This window comes from Panicum virgatum, chromosome 2K (genome assembly GCF_016808335.1).
Source record: "Panicum virgatum strain AP13 chromosome 2K, P.virgatum_v5, whole genome shotgun sequence".
NCBI lineage: Eukaryota > Viridiplantae > Streptophyta > Magnoliopsida > Poales > Poaceae > Panicum > Panicum virgatum.
This window is the reverse complement of record NC_053137.1, coordinates 63,889,517-63,917,126: the sequence shown is the minus strand read 5'-3', so window position 1 is coordinate 63,917,126 and position 27,610 is coordinate 63,889,517. Positions and strand designations below refer to the sequence as shown.

Below are 27,610 nucleotides of genomic sequence, written 5' to 3'. Positions count from 1 at the left end.
TTTATTTGACCAAAGATACAGGAGCTAAAATTAAAAACATAGAAAGGAATTTGAATCCTAGGAAATTTGTCTTTTTCAAAGCAATTTCACATCAAATGTAGACTTACAAGCAAAAATGGCTACCATGCATTAAATGCACTGAAATTTTACAAAAACACCCTCCACAAAAGCTATATTCATAAATAACTATATAAAGGACCTTGCATAAAATCATAATTACACGTATAACCTTTCATAATTACAAAAAGATCCTTTTTTAAGCATTTCAAGCACATGATGCATAGCAATCATACACAATTACTGTGCAGACACCTATTTAATTACTGTGCAGACACTCGGGGTGTTACACCAAGCCTAATAACATTGCACAATTCACCTGCCGTATGAGTAATCTTTATGATTCTGGTTATGAAATGAGCTGATGCGTGGGCGTGGCGATGATGATAGAGATGGTAACTGCAAAGGTATTTTCACTAGCTCTAAACCATTTGTCAAAGGACATACTCAGCAACTGTGAAGTCATTGCTGTCAACCAAGGTGAGACTTCTCTTGCATTTTTACCTATGCTTCTATGGTTTTTCATTATACTGATGCTATAATTTTTTGAACAGGTAGTGTAGACGTCCAAGGAAAGAAAGTGCCAATTATAGGTTTGGGTTGGGCCGCTCAGCAACAGCAGGAAGGTTGTGGTTCTCTGGAACCGGCAGGGTTACCAGGCAACCATCACTGCGCAATGGTCAAACATTGGGCTTGCTTTGTCCACTGTTGTCACTGCTCGTGATATTTGGGCGGTAAGCTTTGCTTTCTTCAGATCCCATACTGGACATTATAATCAAGTATGAAGGTTGATGGTTCAGATATCAGATTTCATATTCCATTTCTTGTGCATTTTTGCAACACTCGTCCTTCTTGGCCCAGGGCCAATTATCAGCTTCAGTGGCACATCATGATAGCAAGATGTATGTCCTGACCCAAAGTAACTTTTAGCAGAGAACTGCAAGATGTATGTCATGAAATTTGATGTAGTTGGTGACTAGCTGCTGTTGAAGCAGGCAACTAAAATGAGAAAAGGTCCATTATGGTTTCTGCCTCAAGCGAATAAGAAATGCAATCTACATCTTATTGCTATATCAACTTTCAGATTTGTTTAAAGTGTCTGCATGCAAATTTCTGTTCTCCCAAGAGTGTTATTTTAATTATCCATGGAAAAGTATCTAAATTATGTGCATACTTGTGTTTTAGAGGAAGGGGGGAGTTCACAATGACAGCTACTGAGGAGGAAAATAATACTCATGCCTATAGTTTTGTAGTCGCTTGAATTATATAAATATCCGCGGCTCTATACGCATGGGCACGAACCTGTCCTATCACTCAAATTTGGTGATCTCAATAAACTTGTTTTTTGTCGCAAAATTTTTGTCACGATTATGATTTGTATTGCTCCCGTAGCAACGCACGGGCATACAACTAGTTGATGTAAAAAAAAATATTGCGCTCCAAGCGATCACATCCAAAAGGCGTCACATCTTCAGGACAATCTTTCACTTTCTACCTTTTCTGTTCCTCAACAAATGTTCCATACACAGGGGCGGAGGCAGCTGGATTCCTGGGTATTCCCAGGAATACCTAACTTTTTTTGCACCACAACAAGTATATACATTAAGTAATACATATATACATACTATATTGAGTCACAATTTCCATTCTTGAGCTCAAACATAGCCCAAATAGACGATCCAACCCACAAACGAAATCCTCCTCCTACCAGGCCAGCTTCGGCCCACAAATCACCAATAGGCAACGACCCACCGGCCTGCTCTGTTCTCTCGCTCAATTCCTCTCTGTCCCTCCCGTAGTCCCGTTCGGCATTCCTTCCGTTGATGGTTCCCCAAAATCCAAAGCACCGAAAAGGCGAAAACCTAGATCGGCAGGTGGGCGGAGGCCGGAATCGGGAGCCGCTTCTGGCGACCGCGAGCGCCGGCAGGGGGGCGCGGCCCGCGGGCAGGCGGCCTGTGCCCTCCCGCTGCTCGGCAGTTGCGGGGCGCTGGGCGGCGGCACCGTGGCAGGCCGCTGGAGCCTGGGGCGCAGGTCGCTGGGCAGCGGCAGGCGTTGCCGGCTGCCGCGCTGTGCCGCCTGCCCACGGGGGCAAGGCCAAGGGAGGCAAGGATTCATAGTTCAGGTGTCGGAGCAACCAATGACCAGGGGGCAGGCAGGGGACAGAGGTCAGAGGTGAGCAAGCAGAGCTTTGCAATTAGAAATTTTGTCTTCCAATTGATATACCATTTTGCTACTCTTCCAAGCCATGAAGGCACATGAACATAAAGTTAGAGTTAATTTGCAATTTTCTTTATGTATTTTGTAAAAAACTTCCCTAATTCCCTTTGTTTCATGGATATATTAGAGTTGAACAGCTTTGTACCTTTATTTTCTCAAATACTACATCCTGTGAACCTTTTACTGTTCACATGGATTTTTTTAGTTGTTGGGAGATGGGAATACCCTACTCTAAAATCCTGGCTCAAGAACTGTACCCTCTTTGTCACATGCCCATAGTACAGACATGTTTTTGTACAATTCTTGCTGTAGCTTCATTTGAAGACAAGCATACAGACGTGTAAACAACAGAAAGCTTCCGGTGTATAAATTGCTCTAGTTTCGAGCCACACTCTGCATCTCACTGTAACAACAGATAATGAAATTTGAGCCCAACCCAAGGAGATTTACAGGGATGCATATATATGATCCTAACCAATAGCAGCACCTCGCCACCTCATATCTCGGACGCGTCACGCCATTTGCTCGGCTGGGAGGTGCCATACCCAGAACTCCTCCTTCTGCCCGGCGCCGGCGCGCTTCCTGGGGCTCGCCTTGGGCGACATGGGCCTGCGCCGGCGGACGTCCTTCCTCGGCGCCCGCTCCTTATTCTCCTCCTCCGGCGCCGCCACGAACAGCACCAGCGGACCGACGGCCGCCCCCACCGCCCCCAGGGGCACGTCGTCCTTGAGGCCGAGCAGCGGCTCCAGGGCCTCGACGACGGCGGACATGTCCGGCCGGTTCTTGGGGCTGCCGCTGAGGCACCGGTACGCGACGAGGGCCGCGCTCTGCGCCGCCCGCGTCGAGTACTGGCCCTCCATGGCCGGGTCCATGATCCGGGCCAGCCTGAGCGGGTCCTTGAGGCACGGCCGCGCGTAGTCCACCAGGTTCTGCTCCCGGCTCGGCCGCGCCTTGTCCACCGACCGCCGGCCCGTCAGGATCTCCAGCAGCACCACGCCGAAGCTGTACACGTCGCTCTTCGCCGTCAGGTGGCCCGTCATGATGTACTCCGGCGCCGCGTACCCGTGGGTGCCCATCACGCGCGTCGAGACGTGGGTGTCGTCGCCCTCTGGGCCGTCCTTGGCAAGCCCAAAGTCCGACAGCTTGGCCTTGTAGTCCTGGAGATGGATCGAATTCGTCAGTGATTTGTTGGGGGCCTTTTTTCATTTTTATATTTAAAAAAAAAATTCAAAAATATATGTCGAATAGGGAAATTTTCAAAAATGGGTGCCTGTCGCCCCCCTAATGGGTAGGTCCTGGCGCCCAGGGCGCATTAAACAGTGAACTTGTAAAATCGATATAAAATCGTAGAAAAATCGAAAAAATACAAACTCAACTGTTCTGGATTCTATGAAATAATATCTACAACTTTTGTTACATAAAGTTTTTCATTTGATCAATGTATCTAAATCAAGAAAATAGTTCTTGTACCTAGAAAAATCTGAAATAATTCATTTGGTCTAGTTGTGCTTATCTAAAATTTACCAATTTTTTTTATATCTCTTAGGAAATAAAATAATGGTACTGTAAAAGTTATGGCTTCTAATACTTAGTATAGCAGCATGGATAAATAACACATTTAAACTAGACATATTGCAAGATCTAATTTAAAAACTTATTCTAGAAATGTTTTCTGGGCCTACCAATTTTGTACAAGCATATGCTCACCATATGCAACACTCTGTCCAAAGATGACATGCATCCAAAGGATGGATCTTGAGATTTAAATAAAAGTGCATTAAACTGGTATTTAAAATAGAGCAAGATACATTGATCAAATGAAAAACTTTATGTAACAAAAGTTGTAGATCTTGTTTCATAGAATTCAGAACAGTTGAGTTTGTATTTTTTTTATTTTTATATAATTTTATATCGATTTTACAAGTTCACTGTTTAATGCGCCCTAGGCACTAGGACCTAAATGTAATTTTTTTTACATTTAGGTCATGTCGCCCACTGGATGGGCGACAATCACCCTGTCGCCTATTAGGGGGGCGACAGTCACCCATTTTTGAAAATTTCCCTATTCGGCATATATTTTTGAATTTTTTTTTTAAAAAAATATAAAAATGAAAAAAGCGCATTTGTTGGCATCTCGTGGTTGTTGGGCCTAATGAACTTTTTGCTAGGCCCAGTGATCCTTTCCAGTTTCTCTAAACTAGGTATTGCCTCAGGTGATTATGAATCATTTTTCAATTTGGAAGCTATCGGACAGCTCAATAATTTTTTAGAGGTTAACTTCCGGGTTCAAACTCTAGAAAACTATTCCCCAAAAAAGATTTATAAAAGAAAATCTAGAACGCTGAATGTCTGAATCAGAGAAGTCTGTGAAGTCTGAAGCTTCTTTCATTGGAAGACTGTATTGGAAGGTGCGTGTGATGTTAACTGCTAAATAGTACTAGTCCAAAATATTTCAAAAAAAAAAAGTACTAGTCCAACAACGTATGACGCACGGCCTGACACCACGTATGCTAAAGTAGCTCATCAAACTGACATGGCAAATTACAAAAACTACTCACCGAGTCGAGCAAGATGTTGGAGGCCTTGAAGTCACGGTAGATCACCGGCTTCTCTGCGTCGTGGAGGAACGCCAAGCCCTTCGCGGCGCCTACTGCAATGTTTAGTCGGGTTGACCAGGGCAGCACGGCAGGAATCTCTACACAGATATCACAGAAAAACTCAGCAGGATCCTCACAGCGTGATCTCAATTCTCAAGCTGCAATGAATAATGTTTATTGTTTAGCATACATCATCGTCAGACATTCAGACAGGATGGGCCTTTCAGTATTATTGCACCAGGATTTTAGGAAAAGAATAATAGTTGTCTGAAGTGGATGAGCTTATCGCCGGCTCTATGGAATTTTTATTTCTTTTACACATAGGTTACCTAGAACTGCTTATATATATGAAACAATCTGGAGATGGATGCAGTCAACGCGTTGGGCGATTTCCTTATGACCAAGAACAGATCAATCAGTGATCGACAATGATCTAGCAACTACACGTGACTTCACAAGCCTCTGACCAGTGAACTCTGTCTCTATCAGATCTATTTGATCTGGTTTGATCAGATCGAACTCGAAAGCTTGGAAGGTGGTTGAAGGAAGGGAGGAAACCCAGTCCACCATGCAATGAATTTGTACTTTTGAACATTTTGAAAATTTCCGCAGTCACCAACTTGAAATAAAATTGTGTTTTCTTCCCAATGGCTCCCCTGGTTTTGTGAGCTTAAATGTTTAGGTGGGAGCCCAATTTTCCTGCTAACCGTGCCAAGTCAACACGGACAAGACTTGTCAACCCACCTCGATACCTCATCTCACATCATCACTGCAGGTCTGCTGCAGCTAGCCAGCATTGTGGCTCGAATCTATCGTCCAGGTCAGCTATAACAATTCGTCACTTCAGCAGGTGCTAAGATTAGTCTAGTACTGATGGGTCATTAGTGCCATGGTTACAGATTGATGGAGTGAGTGTACTCACGCTTGAAGAGGTGGTTCTCGAGGCTGCCGTGCTCCATGTACTCGTAGACGAGGAGGCGGTGCTCGTCCTCGCAGCAGTAGCCGACCAGCTTCACCAGGTTGGGGTGCCGCAGCTGCCCCAGGAAGATCACCTCCGCCTGCATGCGCCCAACAAAGGTTAAAAAAACATGCCGAGATCACGTCAGGATCACCGTGCCCCGCAACTTATCCGCGCTGCCGCCGGAACCCGGAACCGTCGCGATCGCTCAACCACCCGCCCCACCTCGCTCGGCGCTGGCTTCCGCCACACATGTCCGCGTCTCATTGCCCGCCGAGATATTCTCGGCGCGCGCGGGCCAATCATGTCATGGGGCATGCGCGATGTTTCAGAATTTTTAATTTAGAGATCAGAATACTGAACTAGTAGGAATTAAATTTAAATTATCAACATGTTGCTTCCTTAAATGTTGGGATGATGAATTCTTCTTCATCTGGAAGCTAACTGCTACTGCTAGCTTGAAAGAACTGGATTTTCCATTGGATTACTCAAGGCTGCACTTGCACCAGCCACGGAGCCACCAGGTGTCATGCCAGGAACTGGTTTGATGGTGGCCATAAGGGCTGGGTTTAGTGATCCTTGTAAGGGAACTGACCGGCTAGCTTCGGCTCACCACAAGATCACTCTTTTACTACAAGAAAGCTTCAGACCTAGTACTAGAGTCCTTCATTTCCAAGAGAGAGAGAGAGAGAGAGAGAGAGAGAGAGAGAGAGAGAGAGAGAGAGAGAGAGAGAGAGAGAGAGAGAGAGAGAGAGAGAAAGAAATCTTTTGGTGACTACGACGCTTCTAAGAAAGCTATGTATGTATGTGTGCCATCGATCTAGAAGGAGTAGAGCAAGTACTAGCTAGAATCACACACAACTAAAGAGCACTGTAGCTTGCTAACCACTGCGGTGGTAATGACTAATGAGCACACACGACACATGGCACGATCAGGCAGACGCGAGAGGTGGATGGGAGAGGAGGATCGGAGACGAAGGACGAGGCAGCAGAGTAGCAGCACGTACCAGCCACTCCTTGTGGCCCTGGGCGCCCTCGGGGTCCCAGAGCTTGACGGCGATGGCCTGCGGCCGGAGCCCCTTCTTGACGCCGTCGGCGACGAAGCCCTTGTAGACGGGGCCGAAGCCGCCCTCGCCGAGGAAGTTGCCGGAGACGAAGCCCCTGGTGGCCTCGCGGAGCTCCGCGACGCTGAACACGTGCAGGTTCGACCCCACCAGAGACACCGACAGGTCCTGGTCCGCCGCGCCGCTCAGGTCCGTGAACGACAGCCGCCCGCCGCCGCCGCCGCCGCCCGGGCGCACCTTCCGCCGCCTGTCCCCCTCCGCTCCCCCTCCGCCGCCGCCGAGGCAGCCGCCCAGCAGCGACCTCCACGCCGACGCCTTCTCCTTCCTCGTCCTCATCGCGGAGCTGCCGAAGCAAGAACGCTGGGGGCCGGTCGGCCGGGGCGTTTCCGCGGCGATCGATGCGTCCGAGTTGTTGCGTGCGCTGGGAGAATGGTCTGCCTCTGGTGGTGGTGCGGCGAGCTGGACGCACGGGGCGTGCGGGGGATATATAGACGCGCGGCGCGGGGCGGGGCCGCGCGCCACGGGGAGGGGTCTGGTCGGGTCGGGGTCGGGGTCGAGCGGCGGGCGCGCGCTTGGAGTTGGAGATTGGATTGGAACGCTAGCTGCCTGCCGGGTTACACAACATCCCTTATACAATTCGTTGCTGTCCCTGTTGCTGCGAGTTTCCATGCGGGGGTTTCTTGAGAGCTCTGGGGCCCCCCCTGTGTTCCCGTGGTTTGAGTTCGGGAAGGTGTTTTGTGTTCTTTTCCCTACTACCTACCCGGGGTCTGACTTTGCGAGAGAAGGAGAAGAGTAGGTGATGCGTTTTGATTACTACTACTAGTAGTATTTGCTTAAATCCGGCCGGGATTATCATGTCAGGAATTGGAACGATGTGCAAGAAAAGGTCGGTCGGTCGGTCTCGATCTAGAAATGGTAAGAACTGCAGTAGCAGTTGGCCGATGCCCAGCTCGTTCTGAACCGTAGCAGCCCTCGCGAGGAAGAGCCGGGACCCTCGGTCAAGGCAGGGGATGTTGTTCGCTTGTTCTTGCACGAGCACACGCCGCAGCTTCGCAGTCGCTCAAGCCCAACCAACCACTGCCGGGTAGGCGGGTACGGGGACGAGCGCCGATCGCGCAGCCCGTGGCGAGGCTGCACCCACGCGTTCGTGACGCTGTGCGGGTGGGGGCCTGGGGGTTCTTTCTTTAGGGTTGGTCACCCCCGTGCGCGCGCGCGCGCCGTGTCCTGCTCGACGGATGGCAAGCAGCAGCAGCCAGCAGCACACGGGCCACCCTCTCGCAAACATCCCCGGCAAAAGAGACGCCCGACCATCGACTAGCGTAAAGCCGTAAAGCGCTTTTGACAAATGCGCCGCGCCGCCGCCGGAAAAGGCACGGTGCACGGTGCTCTCCACTCCATGCATCATCGCTCGGTGCAGACAGGGTCACCCTCAGGCCGAGGCCCGAGCCGGACTCGGCAGTTCTCGGTTTCTCACCGAGCTCCCTGCCTCCTTTCGGCGATGCGCCGCGCACCGAGGCACCGAGGCGGCCGCATCAGCATCTGATCGCGCCCGTCGTCGGTTGGGGGCCACGCCGGGAAATTCCCGTCGGTTTGGACCTTTCCCGGCTTGGGCTCGCGCGGACGACGCGGGGCGCCCCGCGCCGGAGCGACGCGACAAAGGCCGGCGTCAGCGTCGTCGGCTCGCGACGCCTATCGTGGGGGTTCTTAGGATACCAAACTTCCTTTTCTTCCAGAAGGAAAGGGACAGGATCGGAGCTTCCCCGGCACGGATAATGGATTGGCCGGCCTGCGAGCCCCGGCTGGCCCCTAGCGGTGGCCGGTGGTGACGATACGCGCCAACGCCGGCCGCCATGCCATGCCCGCCGGACGTACGGGGAGTGAGTGAGTGGCCACGGAAGCAGCCTTGCCGCACGTGTCCGGTAGCACGCAGACGCAGTAGCGGTGTACCACGCGGCTTCATCTCTCTATCGTCGTCTGGGAACCCGAGGGAAGTTCAGGATGTCTCATGCCAAGGAAAGTTCAGATGCCAAGGAAAGTTCAGGATGTCTCATGCAGCTCCGCCAGATCGACCAGTCGCCACGAACTGGTCTCGTGATGGTGTTTGCTACAAACCTAAGGCGGGAGCGTGATGTGATGATCGAGGTGCGATGCCATTGCAAGCAATGCTGCGAGCGACGGCAGGTAAACCGATGCCGTATTTTTTTTATATGTTGCCTCATCCGTCGACCGATCGATCGATCGATCTAATTTGCTGCGATGCACAGTCGTCAAACGCGATCTGTGCCGACGTTGGCGGGGTTAGGTTTGGGGGTTATAAAACGTACCCTAAAATGACGGCTACGGAGTTCTGATCTCTCCGAGCGGATCGCGTCCTGCAGCGACGAAAACTTCAAGAATTTCATCATCAGCGACCATGTGAAGGAGTTTTTAATATGTGTGGATATCTGGAAGGTTTTCTCCCGAGCAGGGCATGACGACTGGTCTTGGCCTCACCTGCAACGGCGTGGACTTGGTTTAATTTTTCTCCGGCAGGTGGCCGGAGTGGGAGCAAGCGGGCACAGGGCACGCGCCCTGGCAGTCAAGCCTTGTTCATGCACGCCTGCGGAGAAAATAATCCCCGCATCCTTTTGACCTCGGCATCCGTGCGCACCCATCGAACCTGCGCTAGTTAGGAAACTCGACTGCGCTGCGCAGTGGATCGGATCAGCTCATTTTTCTCACTGAACTCATCGCCATGGCACGGAGATGAAACAATCCCCCTTGTTTCGTCCCCAAAAAAAAAACCCTGATCTTGAAGGTCCTGTTCCATTGGATTGGTGACGTCAACCTATTCATATAGTTCCAACGCATCAAGAACAGCAGCTCGACGAGGAAGAGTCGGTTTAACTCAAACCTGACAAAAAAATCCCTCTCCTGAACTGTGACCCTGAAACCAACAGGCCCCCCGAATTGACACGTTCTAGAAACCCTTAAAGAAAAATAGGATCACATGTAAAGAGCGACTGCTAATGACAGTCATCTGCAGGTGAGCGACAGCGTAACCCCTTGTGTAGTGATGGGAGAGATACGGGGTAGGTTCGCCATCTTTTTCCATGAAGAGCTCAAGTGTCACACGACGACCCGGTACCAACTGCTGTACGCGTGCAATATGTGGATGAGCAGACCGGGCTTCTTATGCACATCTCGCTGCCTGATTAGTCTTCTTGTTCATTTGAAGATAAACGCTCTGGCAGGTACAACCACAGGGTTATAAGATATGATCCAGACCCTTATAGCATCTCTCATTTTCAGCTAAAACATTCTAGATCATTAGATCAATGGCTACTTCTTTGAGAAGAGGCACAGCCACCACCACACAAAAAAAATGTATCTACTAGTACCTGCTAGATAGCTAGGGTTCTTGATTTTGTTGAGCATACTCGTGATTTAATATGGATCATTCATGCCCCCCGACGTGAGCACATATTCCTCATCAGGGTTTCTTTATGCTGAGAAATGGGGATTGAATAAGCCTGGTCTTGGTGATGATTGTTCAGTATCCATGTAGATATGCAGCCCTGTTTGGTTGATACATGCATCAAATCTTAATTCGCATACGTGTTACGAATGCCGGTGATTTAATATGGATCATCCATGCCCGTGACTTAATAGTTTGTGCAGGAATCTCTTAGTTGATCTGTAGTATTTCAATCTGTCGGCTAGAAGCAAAACATGCCCTAGCTAGCTTGATTACCTTTTAAATCAGACATTATCCTTAGCTTGATTTGGTCAACCGGCATATACACTGAACTGAATACCGAAGTATTTCTTATGATTTCTGAAAGGAGGTGCTCACTTCTTCAATGGACAGCTTACTTGGCATTTGAATTCTGAACCCAATAACAAATTGCCTCCTGCTCAAAATTTTCTCCCAGACTAGTTCCACATCACCAGTTATTTTATCATGGGGGATTGAATCATAATTGATCTTCCTTTTGTCAAAAGCAGAGGCTTCACATTTTTAATATAGGCATTTAATCAACCTAACACCATTAGCACCAACATCCTTCGGCATGTAGTCATTATTAATTGCTAGCGTAAACTTTTCATGTCAACGCATGCTCCGTGTCCTGATATCTTTTCACGACGACATCGATCGGATCAGCAGCGTCTGCTCTGCTGCTCCCAACCTCCCAAACACTGCAACATGTCAATTGTCAACAACCTCATGGAGGTAATGGTAGGTGCGTTGAGTTCAAGCCATAGGCAAGAACGGCAAAACTCTTGCCGGTTCCCTTTTCAAAAAAAATAGCAACCAAATTCAGATTTATTTAACACTGATAAGAGGTTGTTAACACTCCTTTGTGACAAAAAGTTCTACGGAGTAATATTCAAGTAACACACATTTTCTCCCTTTCGAAAAGAAAAAAAGACAACACATGAAAATAAGAGGAAAAAAAAGCTTTAGCTTGACTCGCAAAACTACCGAATCGAGCCGAGCCGAGCCGAGCCGAGTCAAGCAGAGATAGATATTTTTGCTCGTGGCTTAACAATCCAAGTTTTCTGACAACCTATTTGTGGTGGACTGAAAAAATGATAGCTCAGCTTAGCAGTGTTTCTGTCGTCGCTTCTCTATGATGCACGACTTTCATCTGGATTCTTTGGTTTATCTTGTCCCCTCTGTACATGATCCACGGTTTCTTCAACGAGACCCTCTGAGCATTTGTTTGTGTGCCTTGTGCCCTTGTCCCATAGTTCAGTTGGAATTTGCAAGGGTGGATGGTCCCATGTCTTCCCCCAGCCAGGGCCCCTTTCCAGCTGCGTGGTGCGGCACGAACACGAAAGGCTGGAGGATTAGGATTAAGAATGGCCCGGCATGGCGGCATAGATGTGCTGAGCTTGACATGACTCAAACCACACCATCTCTCTTTGTATACTCGCACAAACATGGATTTCAAACGGATTTCCAGTCCGAAGTGCACTGGAGTTCGTTGGGTTAATCCGTGGATTAGGTACGTCCCTTACTCAGCCTTAGGGTTGAAAATGGGACAGGAAAATCCCGTCCCGACCGGCTCCGTTTACCGTCTAAACCGACTGTAAACCGTTTCCGCGGAAAAAATAGGAAAATGGGAAAACAAAATGGGAAAACGGGCGGGAACGGGAACGGTTGGGGTATTTTCCCGACCGTTTTCACGGTTCCCGTTTTCAGCCGGGAAAATTCCCGCGGGAATTCCCGTATTTGTCGTAGTCGGCTGTGTTACCTGTGTTGGAAACGTGAATTGTTGTTTGCATGTGTTACAACGTGAATTGTGAATTCGTGATTCACTTTACCTGTGTTTCTTAGTTATACGAGTCTTGTTTCCATGTTATTTATGTATAGTTGTAATTATTTTATCGAGTTAAATGTTTGAAGTGGTTGTATATATTTTCCCATTTTGAGTTATCGATTCCCGATCGTAATCGGCATGCTCCCGACCGATTGATTCCGTTCCCGATATCCCGTAATACCGATTTCGTTTTCCCGTCCGATTTTTCCGTTCCCGTTTCCGTTCCCGACCAAAAAATACAGTTACGGAAACAATTAAGGGGTTTTCCCGACCGTTTTCATCCCTACTCAGCCTTAGTCCTTGGGTCAAAAGAACAAGTCGGGGCAGAGGATGGTCGTCCTGGGTCATGACCAACCTCATGCCGTACTGCGCAGCAATATACATGCTGCCAGTGCCAGATGGTTGTCGCTCTCCTGCATTTTTTTTTGCCGCGGCTCCACCCCCAAAATATCGACTAACACATCGACAGCAAAATGTAATGTGGATTGAGCAATTCTGCTGTCGATGTGTTGTCGACATTTTGGGCTTCAAAAAAAAATGCTAGGAGCATTGGCCGTCAATTAAGAAGAGGTAAGAGCAACTCCAATAGAGAGAGCAAATGAGCTTTCATATGAATATTTAGTCGGTGAACAAATAAAATCAATCTCCAGCAGGGGAAGAATATAGACTGTCATTTTGGTAGGTTTTCTAAATTTCTCCCCCCACCCCCCTAATTTGGTGGCCCTCTATTCGGGCTGCCAACTATGGGCCCTCTATAGAAGCCCAATTTACTCGGCCCGCTGGAGTGAAGGCCCGTATTTGAGTGAGTAAAATTTAGAAGTAAATTTCTAAATAGATATTTGCTCACCCAAATTTAGAAACCCTACTGGAGTTGTTCTAAGGCAACCGCAAACTAGAATGCGAGTTATGTTCACTCCCACACATTGGAAGCGAACCCATCGAGCTATCACTTGGTCCTTTCGATTGAGCAATTAACAATGACATGATCCTTCCTTGCTAGGTTCCTGCAGTAGCTAGGAAATTTTTGCTAACACTCAGTGTCCAAGGGGCTCCATTTTTTAAGCACCACAAATAAACTAGGGGAGAAATAGCCCGTGGACCCATTGTGCTTCACCTAGTTCTTAGGATAAACACCCTATCTTCTTTTGAAGCTCTAGGAGCAAGTTCTTCAAAAGCTAATAAGCTCTAAACCGAGCCTATGTGAAGACTCACGGTGTTCTTTTTCTCATGCCGCACTTCTAACTTGATCCTAAGAACTAGGTGAGCCAAACCGATTGGAATGACACAAAAGTAGGGATGGCACCCGCGGGTGCGGGTGCGGGTTTGGCAAAAACCCGCCCGCGGCAAGACCCGCGGGTGGATTTCTGGACCCGCACCCGCACCTGTCGGGTTTCGGGCGGGTCTCGGGCACCCGCGGGTTTCGTCGACTTCGCCACCGCGCCGTGCCTGTTGGCCACCGCCTTCGTCGTGCTCGAGGCCGCAGCCGCCGCGACATGCCCGCAGATCGCTGCCTCCGCCGTGTTGGAGGTCGCCGCCACCGCGCCGTGCCCGCAGGCCCCACTTCCGCCACCGCGTCGTGTACGCGGCCGGTTGTGCTGGTGAGGGGACTGGGGAGATCCGGCCGGCAGCTTGCCCCGGCGGCCGGATCTCTCCACCACAGAGGAGAGGGAAGCCAAGGAGGAGGGCGACTGCCGCCGCAGCTCGACACCGCCGACCAGCACCAGGCCAAGGAGGAGGAGGATGCCAAGGGGGAAAGGATCAAAGGAAGAGGAAGGAGGAGAGGTTCATGGTGGGCTCCGGCGCCTTCGCCGCCATGGTCCCCTGGGAGTCCGGCTGCGACATGAAAGAGCGAATGCGCCGGTACTGCTGCACTGCGCACGCCTTCGTGCTCGTGGCGGTCCTGGCGGAGGTGGAGAGATCCGGCCGCCGGGGCAAGCTGCCGGCCGCCGCGCGCCGTAGGTGCAAGCCGCCGGCTGCCGCGGGGCGCGCCTGAGGTGGGAGATCCGGCGTCGTAGGGGCAAGCGGCGCGCGCTAGCCATCCCGCGCCGCAGGGGCAAGGCGGGAAGCCGAGGGAGAGAGGTTATGGGAGGGAATTGGGATGGGGAATGGGGGTGATGGGCGCCAAGCCGCCGAGCGGCCGCCGGGTGAGGGAGGGGTGAGACTGAGAGTGAGAGATAGACTAGGATTTCTAATATATATATCACGCATATTGGGCTGGGCTTACTCCATTTGGGCTCGGCCTTGTTAGTTTCGGGCGGGTGCGGGTGCACCCGCGGATGGAAATCAAGATCCGCACCCGCACCCGCACCCGCAAATTGCGGGTGCGGGTGCACCCGCGGGTCTATTTTGGGATCTGCACCCGCACCCATCGGGTCCAAAACCCGCGGGTGCCCGCATCCGCGGGTCCAATTGTCATCCCTACTCAAAAGCAAGTTACACTCAATTTATAGCCTGATTGGAGTCATCCAAAGTATCTTCAATGATATAGAAACTATTTGGACGGACTAAAACTAAAATTTAGTTATGACTAAAGTTTAGACGCCAGCTAAAATTAGCACTGTCCTGTTTGCATATTCGGGTTTAACTTTAGCTGTAAAAAAAATCACCTATAACTTTGCTAAGCGCATACTGCAAGAGGATGACGTTTGAAGGATATTTTAGTATGTTACTACCCACCACCAGAAATTAGCCCTCATTTGCTGAGTTTGGAAAGCTAATAGACTAAACTTTAGTTGGACGGTTGGCTAATTTTTTACCCTGTTTGAATCATGTATAACTAAATTTTAGATGATTCTGGATCCAAACAGGTCCAAATTCACGCCAAGCACTCATGACAAAATGATTTCTCGAGTAATTAGTTCCCACACTCTAATAGAATTAAAAAAATTGCCCATGCTCCAGAGCCTATAATAGACTAAAATATATGGAAACTCTCAACTGTCGAAACAGAGAAGTGGGTCATGGAATCTATCCCCCACCGGGTAAGTGTCTGCAGAAACAGGAGAACACACATCATCATTGATCAAGCTCAGTTGCCAGTGCAGCATCAGACTGACTGAAGGCAATAAAGATTTACGAAAGCGAACCACCATGATCAAAGAATATGTACAGTACAGCACCCCCGACGGCTAATGAAGGGGTGCAGACCATTCGGTTTCGCAAATTTGGTATACCACGACAACACAACACAACAGGCGGTGCGACATTCTGTCAGGAAAAACACAGCCTACACAGCACTCTTTTGCACCTATCCCCCCCCCCCCCCCCCCCCAGCTCACTGGAAGTACCTTGCAAAATTTCAGGCCCAGATAGAAGAATTAACTATGATTTGGGGAGAAACATCAAACTAAACAAATGGTAACCCTTTTTATTTCTCAGCAGAAACTATTGAGGGACAAACTCCCCTGCATCTCCACGGAACATAATGAATAAGGAACTCCACCACGGTAGCCAGAATTGGTAAAGATATTGCCGCAGTATACATCTGCAAAGCATAAAAAGGGTAAATTCAGGTAAGTTCCATGTAGCAAGCAAAGATAAAAGTGAGAAACAGAGGTCAGACGGTATTTTATTATTAGGGTGTGGGTGTGTTTTTTTTTTTTTTGGGGGGGGGGGGGGTGTTAAAGCAGACATTGCATTTAACCAATTGTGTTCCAGCCAGCTAAAATAGGAATTAGGCCAATGCATGTAGTGCATATTGCTAATATGCTACTGGAAAAAATGCATACAAAAATCAAACTATTAAACGGTGTGTTCAAGGAATGAGGATAGTATCCAACAAGATGCACACAAACAACATAACACACCTTGGGATTTATACAAAGAAGAAACAGAACGAAAACAGAATTGCAGTATTGGCAAGAGATTACCTTCCAATCTCACAAATGGTAGCTCTATATACATTGATGACACAACTACCCTGCAAATCATAAAAATTTAGCAAAACAATACAGAAAGGAATAAAATCCAAGTTTCCAACACATACAGAAAAAATAATAAGAACTAAAGGACCGTAATAACTACCTATACTCGATTAACACAGCTGAGGAGTCTTCTGCTGGCAAACATATTGAAAATGAATGAATGGTGCTATCTGAATACAAGACTCCCATTCCCTAGCGGTCTTAATTTCTCGATAAGCGATTGATAAAATGACCTGAATGCCTTGATATCATTTCCCTGTTGAAACAGAAGCTATGTTAATTGCAACAAGAGATGGTATTCAAACAATCCAAGAGAAATGGCCTATTAAAAAAAACAGTTATCACCTTATCACAATTCCACCTAACAATAGAATAGCCTTAAAATATAGGACAAACAGTAGATGGCGACTTATTTACCCAAGAACGTTGAAGTGATCTGTTAAATTCTCACTGTGCAGGCCACCATTTATAATAGTACAGAGTTACTTTGAAATGCTAAGCTAACAAGTGTCCAATTATCAACAGCACAGAAGCATAGCTTACTCACATCTGAGTTCCCTAATTTAAGATTTGTTTGACTTACAAAAGTAATGTCTATCATCGTATCAATGATAAATCTCTAACCAAGCAAGGTTCAAGAGGAGAAAGCACATACCTGTAACTTCTGGCAGTACTGTTTAGCTAGGTCTGGTGGACAACAAACTTTAGTAAGATCTGTTTCTACAAACTTCTTAATGAAGACATCCCCAAATCTTTCATACATAATCTTTTGGGCCACCACAATTTCACCAAAGAGAACAAGCTACAGAAAGAAACAAGTCAAATGAATAAAGCTGTTGAAGAAAAAGAATCAAACCATGCCACCAAAAATATTCACTAGTATTGCTATAAATTGACAGTACAGGATATTCTGAATCAAACAAATATGTTAAGACCAAGTATGTGCCTACTTGACTCTAAACCTAAATAGTCGACTTGGAGGGCCCAGACCCCTATCCTGAGTCCTGACATGCGTAGATAGAACATCAAGCGCTTTGCTTATGAACAGAGAGTTAATGAAGGCACAGGGATGTAACACACTGGCAGAAATAAAGCATTCCATTTTGACACATAAAAGGGAACCAAATAGTTATAAAGTCCCCGGTAGTGTTCTAAAATTGAACAAACTAACACATTTTCATATATTGGTTTCTGCAGAAGGCCAGCATGAAACAATGAACTTAATACAACTTGGTGCACTTTAGAATTGTCAACAAATGAAGATAACATAAAAAGTGCATTACGCAAGCTATTAAATACAATGGTTGAGTCACTGAAAAAATTGCAGATAATAACTTATTTAGCTGTAAGCCTGTAAGTTGAAGTCCCAACATTTTTAGAAATCAGGTGTGCCCTACAGGTTACATAATCGAGCCGAACAACTTATGTCAGTTCAATTGAATTGCCCTTTAACCCCAGTCAACTTAAGTTAAGGCAATGGTCAGATATATATTTCACTCTTTTGTGAGACTGGCACTCCACACAATGTGAAGCCTATAAATCCTATCAACATATCAATTACAGACAATGTCATACAGCCACGCTAAGGTTTACTTTCAACATTGCAAATATAAATATTACCACATCAATAGTCACAAGCATGTCTTACCGAATTAGCGTCACGTAAATCAAATGATTTATCAAGGACACTGTACAAACAGCAATTAGTAGCAAACTTCTCAATCATAAATTCTCGGAAGCCAGTAATCTGAGGAAAAGAGAGTAACAAAACAACTATGTGAGCAATCCGACTGAATGCCATGTAGTGAATAGCTCAAAATTCATGACATAACAAGATTACCTTATCTTCAGAGTTAGTGCACCAGTCTTTTACAAGATTCACAAAAATTTGTACACATGCCTAAGAATACCATGACCACAGTGAGTAAACTTACAGTGAAGGTGAGAATGCAAATAGATTGAAAAGGACATTAATAAGTAATCAAGATCAATTATAATCCTCACCTTGCGGAGTAGTATATCTTTATGTTTACATGAAGTAAATAAAAGCAACTGCATTATAGTATCCAGATACTGCACACAGCTAGGAGTAAGGAGAATCGTAGAAAGATCATGGGTTGCCATAGCATGCAAGAATGTGTATAATGTCCTCTGCAGCTCTTGCAGTTCTCGCATTTCCTGTAGTAGTGAGACGATAACAATTACATCAAACAAGGAAACATATCCTGCAACTGTACAAGCTTATCCACTTAAGCTAGTGGAATATGATGCTAACCAAATAAGTAAATTAGATGGGCCAAGAACCTATCACACTCTAGCCATACAGCGTAAAGTGGAGTATGGTATCATGTCATCTTGGTTCATTTAATGAGTATTGATGGATCGTGCAAGAACTATTTGCTTTGTTGAACTGTATTTGGCATGAGTTATAGCTAGAGTTGCTCCCTCATAAGTAGGAAAACAGAAACAGTAGCAAGTAATGTAGTACATATCCAAGCCTAGCACATTCCAAAGGCACTAGCATTCTTACAATATAGACAGGGAGATACATCAAGGTACTACAAGAACAACCAACTCAAAAATAAAGTATCATACACCGTGGTACAGATGCAATTAATATTACCTCGGTATTGCTTGCAGGACCAGCTGAAAATGCATCTTGTGATAGTATCACAGACAAACGACTTGCAATAGTAGGAAAGATTTCTTCCAATACAGTGCTAGCTGACGATTTGAATTTGCAGATTATTTGGTTTACCAATACGAGAAACTCCACCATATCTTTAGCCTGTATGAAAATAACAATGATGTGAGCACCGAAAATGGTGCAAGATAGAATTAGCTGTAAGATGACAGGGGAAAAAGAAAGAATTGGGACAAACTTGAAGTATTAAAAGCTAATAGGAGGCTAGGATTGATGGATTACACAATTTTAGTTATATTAACCGACTTTAGGGAGTAAACTTTGGTACCTAAGTTTTTTGCACCCCAAGCCCAAACACACACACACACACACAAAAAAGAAAGAGGGGGGGGGGGCTGCTTTACGGTAAGAACTACAGTAAGAACAAGAATGTTTTTTAGGAGCACATTGAAGTCCACCCAAGAAAGGAAAGATTGCACTGTTATTTGATAATGCCTAAAATAGCAATATGCAGTTCACAAGGTAGAAAGAGGGTACTTAAGGAATCGTTAGCGCATATCTATGGCCTATTCATATCTGTGGTTTTGTTATTTGACTAAGTACTCTGATCTAACCTTAAATAAATGATTGCATTTTCATTTAAAGGTTGTAAACATATTTTTAAAACAGCTACTAATATTTATACAGCACGACTCTATCCAACTGCTTTCCCTTGAAAATTTTGCTGTAGGAAAGGAATCTTGCAAAGCAGAAAACCAATAAAACAGAGGCTTCTGAAATCAAAATATAATTGAAATACCTCATTATCAAGAAGTAATTGTCTCAGTGCGATTGGAATATATGGAAGCACTGGGGTACCTAATATCTCAATCATCCGATGCAGAAAGGATATGACCTGCATTTCAGCATTGCACAAATTAGGAAATGGTTAATCATGTTATCAAAGCAGGAAAGTAAGGAAGATGTTCAAGGAACAGGTTCAGATTTACCTTAGATCGCAAAGGTTTCACATTAGGAAATGAGACGAGGACTTGCAAAACAACATCAAGGGTCTGGGGAGAATATGATAAAATAATTTATATCAGAAGAAAAGGCAAAGTGAAGACAGCAGATGTGGTGTTCACTGATGCAGAATAATATAGGGTTAACAACTGTTTCCTTGTCTGGCTAATTGCATATATCCCATATGATACACAATGACAATACAAAATCATACAACACTAGTCTATAAAGGCAAGTTCACATGACTTACTTTCTTGAACATCACCCCAATAGCTGGCCTATTTCCCATCACAAGGCGCTCATTAAAGCCCTAGAAAAGGAATGCCAGATCCAGTAAGTGTGAGGTGCAAATGACTTCCGTGCACAAAAGAATCATTACATGAGGATTAAACCAAACTTTAAAAGTTAGAGCACCAGCATAATGTTCCAGAGATGGCCTATAATGTCAAACTGCATTTTAGTTTTTAGAGGAAGTTTAATAACACATCCATGCAATCTGTGGATCACAGTTACCTTGCTGACCATATTCAATGCAACAATAATCTGTTGAAGACTAATGGCTCTCGGTGATGATTCTTCAAGTCCTTGTGCTTTGGCATCCATAACAAGTGACTCAATCTAAAAAAGATTATACAAGCATCAGTAAGTTTCTCATGTCAAGAACCTAATGCCATAATATTAAGCAAAAGGAAAATTAATCACATGATGACAGAGAGGATTAAGCAGAGCAGTCAAGTACTGAGCCTGAGTCTCTGGTGAGACCTCTTCGATGCTGATCAATAATCCAACAGCCTGAAATTAGACAATGTGTCACTGGTTCAAGTTAGTACTTCCACTGGGCAAAAATAAACTAGGCACATGTAAGTTGGGTCATAGAGATAAATGAACAGTGGACCTCAAAAATTTGGCTGCCATCCTCCGAGCTGGGAAACTTTGCATCTTTGTTTGCCCAATCCATAGAGGTGAATTGGCATAGCACATCTTGAAGGCTCTGTTAACTCACAGGCACATAGTTTCAGCAGAAGAAAAACATAAAGTTGAGTGTCTATCCACCAACAGAGATAAAAGGAAAGACCTGCAAAATGGTATCCAGGTAAGGCACCAGCTTTGCCTTCAATAACTTAACTGCCCTCATGAATAAGTATCCTGCACGCCGGCTCACGTGGGCATTTTGATGGTGTATGCCACGGTTATCCAAGAACACACCAAGCAGGTGTGGCACATACTGCACATGCTCCTGCATGAACTTCATATAGCGGGTAACTGTCTCCAGATAAACCAATGCTACTAAGCGGTGTGTGTGACATGAGAATCTCGCAGCAAGAAGCATGGGCACAAGCTCCCCCAACAACCCTGTCCCAGTCCGGATCTCTTCCTCACCCACTACTTCTCCAAGCCGGTAGAACAGGGTAAGAGCAATCTCAACATCCTCCACGCTAGCTTCTGCAGACGAGAGAGCTGTCACAAGCAACCCTCTTATGAACAGCTGAGCAGCAGCTGGCGCTACACGACAAATGCTCCGGAACAATGCAATCAAATCCTTCCGTTGCTCTGCCTTGAGGTCCTCCTCCTCCTTCCCTATCTTGTCAAGCACATCAAGATGCCCCCTATATACTGGATCATATGACATCTGCACCCGTACCACCTCCAGGATCCGTCCCAAGTGTCCCAACTGCTTCTCAGATGGTGCCTTCATCATGCTTACATAGCCAGATAAGAACTCAAGGACGGAACCCGCATCCACCTCTTCATCATCGGAGCTCTCTGCAGCTGCAAATACAGCCGGCAGCACCTCTTCCAGCATCTCCAAAGCTGCAGCTCCATCAGCATCACTAGCGCCAAGCCTCCGATAACATTCAAGGGCCTCTGCAGCATATGTTGTTACCAAGGGTGCCATCTTTAATCCGCTGTCTGGGCTACCGAGTGCTTGCTGTGCAACCAGGAGCGACCTCAGCAATCCCACCTTCGCCCTTGCGTCCATCCTCTTCGCTGCCACAGCAGAGAGGCACCCCACCGCAGCAGCAGCAAGCGGAGCTGTGCTTCCAGGTGACATTGCAATGTCAAAGAGTAGAGGAACAAACACATCGTTAGCCACCAGTCCGACATCGATCCACGAGATGCATCTGCGCGCCGCGTCAAGGGCTACCGCTGCAGCGGCAGGATCAGCTGTACGGAGTGTCGAGGCGGCTGCGTGCCAGTGGCGGGCGATCTGGGGCACACACTGCGCGCGCATAGAATCCTTCACCCGCATAGAGTCGGTGGCCTCGTCGGCACTGCGAGGGTATTCCTGAGAGAGCAGGTCGTCGTCGAGGGAGATGAGGACCCTCGCGAACATGTCCGTCAGGCCCGGCTGCGGCGGCGCGGGCGGGAGGAGGTCCAGGAAATAGGAGGGGTAGACATGGGGGTAATCGAGTCGGATGAGGAGAGCAACAAGCTGGGCGAGCTTGTTGCGGAGAAACGGCGGCGAAGCGGCGTGTGAGGAAACCGCTAGCGAGAGGAGCGAGGAGCGGAGCAGCGCGAGGTCGTCGGGGAGCACGAGGCGGCGATGGAGGAGCGCGTCGTGAAGGGACTGGAGGCACCAGAAGTGGACCTGCGCGTGCGGGGAGGAGGCGAGGCCGGATAGGCAGAGGCGGAGGAGCGACGACGGCGGGGACTCGTCGCGGGCGCGGGCGCAGAAGGCGAGTGCCTCCGCGCGGACGGAAGGGGACGCCGCGGCGGCGGCGGAGTCGGAAGCCAGCAGGATGGCCTGCTCGAGGTCGTCCATGGCGGTGCGGAGGAATCTGGGGAGGCGGTGGTGGAGGCGTGGAGGGGGGCTGAGACGGGGAAAGAGAGGGGAAGGCAGAGGAGGTGGGGTTAATATACGAGAAGGGTTTGCTCCGCCGTGCTCCTTGCTTTGTTTGCTTGGATGGGTGGTTTTGCTGCTTGTTTTTGGGTTCGCCTTACCTGGTTTCGTGGGTTTATGGGCTGATTTGGGTTTAAGGTTTTTCGGCTGCTGGTTTTTAGGATTTTTGTTTCAACGCTGGGCAAACAAGGCATCCATCCATCCCTAGTTATATAGATTTAGTGATGAGATGTTAATCTTTGCTTTTTAGAAAAAAAAAAAGGTAGAACTCTCTTCTTTCGTAGAATACAAGCAAGTACGTGTGTCGTAAAAGGATATATTTGCGGATGTGCATGACATGATTACTATTTGGCGCCAAACGAGCAACATAAGAAAACACGTTTGTATTGTGTACATGTGTATCACGTGTTTATGTATGTTTTTTAATTACGACATTGTTGGAACTGCCATGAGTTGGCCAAATCAACAGCATTCTAAAATCTGACTTTTGCAAAGTTATATTACTTTCAAATTTAAAGCAATGTTAAATTATCAATACTGCATGTGCAAATTAGGGTATACTTCATCCATTCAACTATCATCCACGTATTTCTGCTAGGATGTACTTGGTGTGGTTTGTCGTTTTGTCACGTATACTGAAAATGAGCAAATGGAGTATTTCATGATAAGAGTCACGTTTTCTAGCAAAAGGTACCATTTATATGTTTAGCAACATATATTGTATTAAATGTATATAAATAACTAAATAAATAAGATACAATATATGGCATTGTAAATTGCCACTAATTAATATTTTCCATATAGCAAGTTTTGCAAGGCAGACTACTCTTCTTTCTCATTTCTATTAATCTGTGGCATCATTATTCGTGGTACATGATGCTCTTTCTATACAAATTTTTATCAAACCACACAACTTCACTCGTTGGATACCAAGAGGTCAATGATTAGGTTTATACCAAAAAATTCCATTCTTTCAAAAAATACCAAAAAAATTCCTGAAAGGAAAATATTAAAAAGAGCACAAGGGGACAATATCAAATTGCCAACACACCTGAACCGAGGCTCATGGTGAACGTGACAAAAGTGCCCACGGAGAGCGTGCCCCTCTCCTTTGGTGATCGCAATGACCAAAAATACCGTGTCACTCCTCGCAGGAACGTTGCATCGTTGTGTGTTGCATCACGCCCGTTCACGACGACAGGGAGAAACAGCTGGAGACGAGTCAGTCTTTGTGGCAAAAGGAGACCTTTTCTTTTCCTCCTTTCTGCAACCCGGGCCGATTAGCAGCGTCAGAATGAACCAAAGGGCCTAGCCTTGGAAACAATTCAAAAACCCATTCTGCTTCAGAAACCCTGACACCCTCCGGTGAAGAACCCCGGTGCTAACACCGTGTGGGCTTCGGTGCTTGTATTTCGGTTGGGACTCATCCAATCCAAGCACCTTTGAGTCTCAACTCAATTTTTTTAGAATTAAATACACCAACGGTCCTCGAACTTGTCCCCAGATGCCACTTAGGTCCTCGAAATCTGGCACCCTGAACTTGTTAAGTTGTATCATTTAGATCTATACCCCTTCAAGAGGCATGAATATATGCAAAAACACCGTTGAGTTTTATCATCTTCTATATCTACGTCCTCCGTCCGGCCCTACAAGAGCACTTAAGAGCCAAGAGAAATATTGTTAGAATGATGACCCGTGATCTTCATATCCTGGACCTAATGACTCTGCAAAACAGTTGACTCTGTATTTATCAGCAAGTGAGAGCCTCAAAGAAGAAAGGTGAACTACATATTACCTTATTATTGATGAGGGAAACAGTGCATAAAGTTTCTAGCCAAGCTGCTTAGTTTCATCATTTAAGCTACAAAATAAATACTTTTTAGACTCACCAGCATTTTTCTGGCACTTATTTTTTTTATTACTTTAGCTTATCTACTTGTCTAGGAGGAAGGTAGCAGCCTGAGAAAAAGATGCAGTGCTTGAGACAGAGTGAAGACAAGGCACAGATGGAATAGAATGAGTTACTGTCCCGTGGCAACGCGCTGACATTTTTTCTAGTATGTGTTATATATATATAGTAGGTCTATTGGGTACCCTGGGTATGGAATAAGATATCCCATACCCGAGCTCACCTTCTGCACCCGATCCGCCGCTCCGGTTTCGCACCCACCGGTTCGCCCCGGTCCACGTCCCCCCTCAACCCCACACCCCCGGCCCTACCCCACCACCACCAGCACTACCAGCACCACCGCCGCCTAGCCCAGCACCCGCTCCGATTTCCCAATCCCGTCGCCCGGCCGTCGGCTCTCCACTCCCTCCCCCAGACGCGTCCCAAATCCCGGCGTCCCACCTTCCTCATCCCGGCGTGTCTCGGCCTCCCGTCGGCGACCCTCGGGCCATCCTGGCGTAGCTCCGCGCGGCCGGCTCCCATCCCACCCCGGTGATTCATTCCGCTCGTCGCGCCGTCGACCGTTCCGAGTTCCGCCGCCGCCGCCCGTTCCGAGCTCCTCCGCCGTAGTCTCGGTCAACCGCCGGCCGGAGTCCTGCGACCTGATCCACCTAACGCGTGGGAACTCATACATCAGTTCACCATCATTCGTGACTCCGTTCCAAGCTCCGCGAGGTCGCTCCGCTCCCGTCGCTGTCGCCCCAGGTCAGAACCTGCCCCCGCCGTTGCCGTGGACACATGATTTGTTTGTTTTTTTCCTAAAATCTAGCGACAAATCAGGTGCAAGCCGAACTGCCGGGCAACATCGATGGTTGAAAAGATTCTCCAGCTAGCTGCCCATATCACCTGCAAAAATCACATACCCCGCGCACCAAATTGCTCAGTCCCTCCAATTTCCTTATCCATCCTTCAATCCCCACGGCCACAGATCCATTCCATCGCAATCGCTGCACACCGCGTCCACAGATCAAGAAGCATAGTGCACAGGAGAAGAGAATCAAATTGGTTTGCTTCTTTTATTTTCCACGTAAACATCTATTTATTTCAGTTTCAGTTTGTCCCAATCAACTAACATTGGAATCGCATTTGTGGCGTTCTACCACGCTGGCGCCAGCTTCCTATCCCTCCCCTTACTGTGAGCAACTAATCCATACTCAATCTCAGTTTTCCATGCTGCGTGCAGATCAAATGTCTATGATTTGGTTCCAATTTTTGGAGGCCTTCTTCCATGATTTGATTCCAACCTATGGAGGTCTCTGAGTTTGATTCTATTTTATGCAGGTCTTCTTGGCTGTGAATCTGGAAGCCCAATTTTTGGATGATGCTGGTTAGTCCCAAATCAACCTTTCTCCATAATTAATCTGAATTTCTGCACCACCATGGTGTCGTGGATTCAATCTAGCTGTGGTCTGACTGCCTATAAGGTTGTAGCAGCAGTTGCATATGTGCCGCTCGCCGCCGGCGGATGGGGCCACGTGCAGAGGCAATGGGATGGGAAGCGATGTCACCGTGTGCTTCACTGTCAAGGGAGCCTGTACTTGCTGCTGTGCATGATCCCTTCAATTCGACCATCCCTGTCCCAGCGGCCTAGCCGAATTTGTGCTCCCTGCTCTTTGTCCCCTATTCTTCTTCACTCGATACAGGTACTTCTATATCCTTTTCTTTTGTGAGCTGCTAGCCTGCTACTGCTTGCGTGTTTCTGATTGCTGCATTCAGTATACATACATATCTGGGTGATCAAAACTCAGTGTATGATCTTACGAATGATACAATATCTCATGGATTGTGATTGTTTCAGTTGGCCGTGCAATTTATGAGCTATTCAGTATTCACTCATAGCTAACTGTTCCTGTTGCTGGAATGTTGTAGCAAAAGATTTAGAACTTTGATTTATTACAAATATTCTAACTGCTGCAGCTGAGCCACAGTAACCAACTGTTAATCGGAACTCCACTTTAAGAAATTGACTATAAGAATTGATCTTATCCTTCCAATCATATAGTCAGGAATGTTAAACCTTGCAGTACATTAAATATTGATCGTGGTAGACATGTATGGATGAAAGGAACTCAAATTTAGCAACTATATGCTTTTTGGCTGGTTGAATGTCTTTGTCTGCTCTGAGCAAAGATGCCCATATCCCATGACTTGTGTCTCTGAAACAAATTCATATATGCAGCTTTCAGTTATATAGAGATTGTAACATTTACCTTGCTGAGGTTGTAACATTCATATATCCTGCTGCTGACAGCCATTTTGGCCATGCTAGAGGCAACAATCGGATAGCAAACAATGTGTCCGGATGGATCCTGCTGCTGACAGCTCAACCTGTGGAACACCCTCTGTATAGTTCTTGAGCTGCAGAATCCCCGTGATACTTCCATGACCATATATGTCACTGTTTGTGACTAGAAACCTATCTCTGATACATCCCATGTAATTGAAGTTTTTTCTAGTCAGACATCAGAGTATTTGTGATCAGTCAGTTTGGCTTCAAAATAATTATGGGTTTTTTCTTGACACTAATCACTATATGCATTTAAGAATTATGTAATAATGGAAGTTGTTATCTAGAATTTATAACAAAAGAGATATGTTCTTGGTAGTTTGTGATTAAATTTACTCCAAATAGAAGCATTTCACTGTTCTCATTATATGATATCACCATGTATAACTATTTGTTAGTGACTATAGTTGTTTTCATTAGATATGCATGCCTGAAGGTGGGAAGAATATTTGATTCATAATTCTTTTGTTGGCATGCCCCATTTTACTATGGTTGTTCTCAACTAATCAACTAGTACTAATAATAGCTATGTTGTTGCATAAAAATGTGGATGCTTGAACCTGTAATGTCTTCAGATTGTGAGATGTTGTCTCTGCAGGGATGATAGGATCGATCCTGCCTCTGATGCTTGATAACCTGGAGGCTACGCAGATGGCAAACAATGAGTTGTCTCTGCAGGCTCTGAGATGAATTGGTAGCTAGCAATTATGTGTTGTCATGAACTATTGACATCTGCCTGCAGCTCCAAGCCTCCAAGATCGCATT

The 27,610-nt window shown here is 46.7% G+C and overlaps 2 protein-coding genes and 2 long non-coding RNA genes across 5 annotated transcripts; 2 read left to right on the top strand and 2 right to left on the bottom strand.

Annotated features, from left to right (window-relative positions):
• Positions 1-429: 429 nt before the first annotated feature.
• Positions 430-1,094, top strand: LOC120694472. The gene is made up of 2 exons (XR_005683506.1): positions 430-537; positions 612-1,094. It is a non-coding gene; the product is annotated as an uncharacterized LOC120694472 (long non-coding RNA).
• Positions 1,095-2,516: 1,422 nt separating this feature from the next.
• LOC120694470 (serine/threonine-protein kinase RIPK-like) lies at positions 2,517-7,577 on the bottom strand. Its single transcript, XM_039977595.1, has 4 exons — positions 6,837-7,577; positions 5,794-5,929; positions 4,833-4,969; positions 2,517-3,431 (listed from the first exon to the last, which is right to left on the bottom strand). Exons 1-4 carry the CDS (start codon positions 7,560-7,562, stop codon positions 2,787-2,789), a joined length of 1,644 nt encoding a protein of 547 aa, XP_039833529.1. The 5' UTR covers positions 7,563-7,577; the 3' UTR covers positions 2,517-2,786.
• A 7,640-nt stretch (positions 7,578-15,217) lies between these two features.
• On the bottom strand, positions 15,218-22,640 carry LOC120694469 (exportin-T-like). Its single transcript, XM_039977594.1, has 15 exons — positions 20,844-22,640; positions 20,664-20,759; positions 20,471-20,560; positions 20,282-20,386; positions 20,019-20,078; positions 19,756-19,818; positions 19,566-19,661; positions 18,746-18,910; positions 18,127-18,300; positions 17,963-18,022; positions 17,771-17,869; positions 16,778-16,924; positions 16,223-16,378; positions 16,069-16,118; positions 15,218-15,683 (listed from the first exon to the last, which is right to left on the bottom strand). The coding sequence occupies exons 1-13, from the start codon at positions 22,530-22,532 to the stop codon at positions 16,289-16,291; spliced, it is 2,934 nt and encodes a 977-aa protein (XP_039833528.1). The 5' UTR covers positions 22,533-22,640; the 3' UTR covers positions 15,218-15,683; positions 16,069-16,118; positions 16,223-16,288.
• Positions 22,641-25,556: 2,916 nt separating this feature from the next.
• On the top strand, positions 25,557-26,776 carry LOC120694468. Of its 2 annotated transcripts, none has more exons than XR_005683503.1 (3): positions 25,557-25,693; positions 25,840-25,885; positions 25,993-26,776. It is a non-coding gene; the product is annotated as an uncharacterized LOC120694468 (long non-coding RNA). The 2 variants fall into 2 exon arrangements; XR_005683502.1 differs by having other exon boundaries at positions 25,990-26,776.
• Positions 26,777-27,610: the final 834 nt, after the last annotated feature.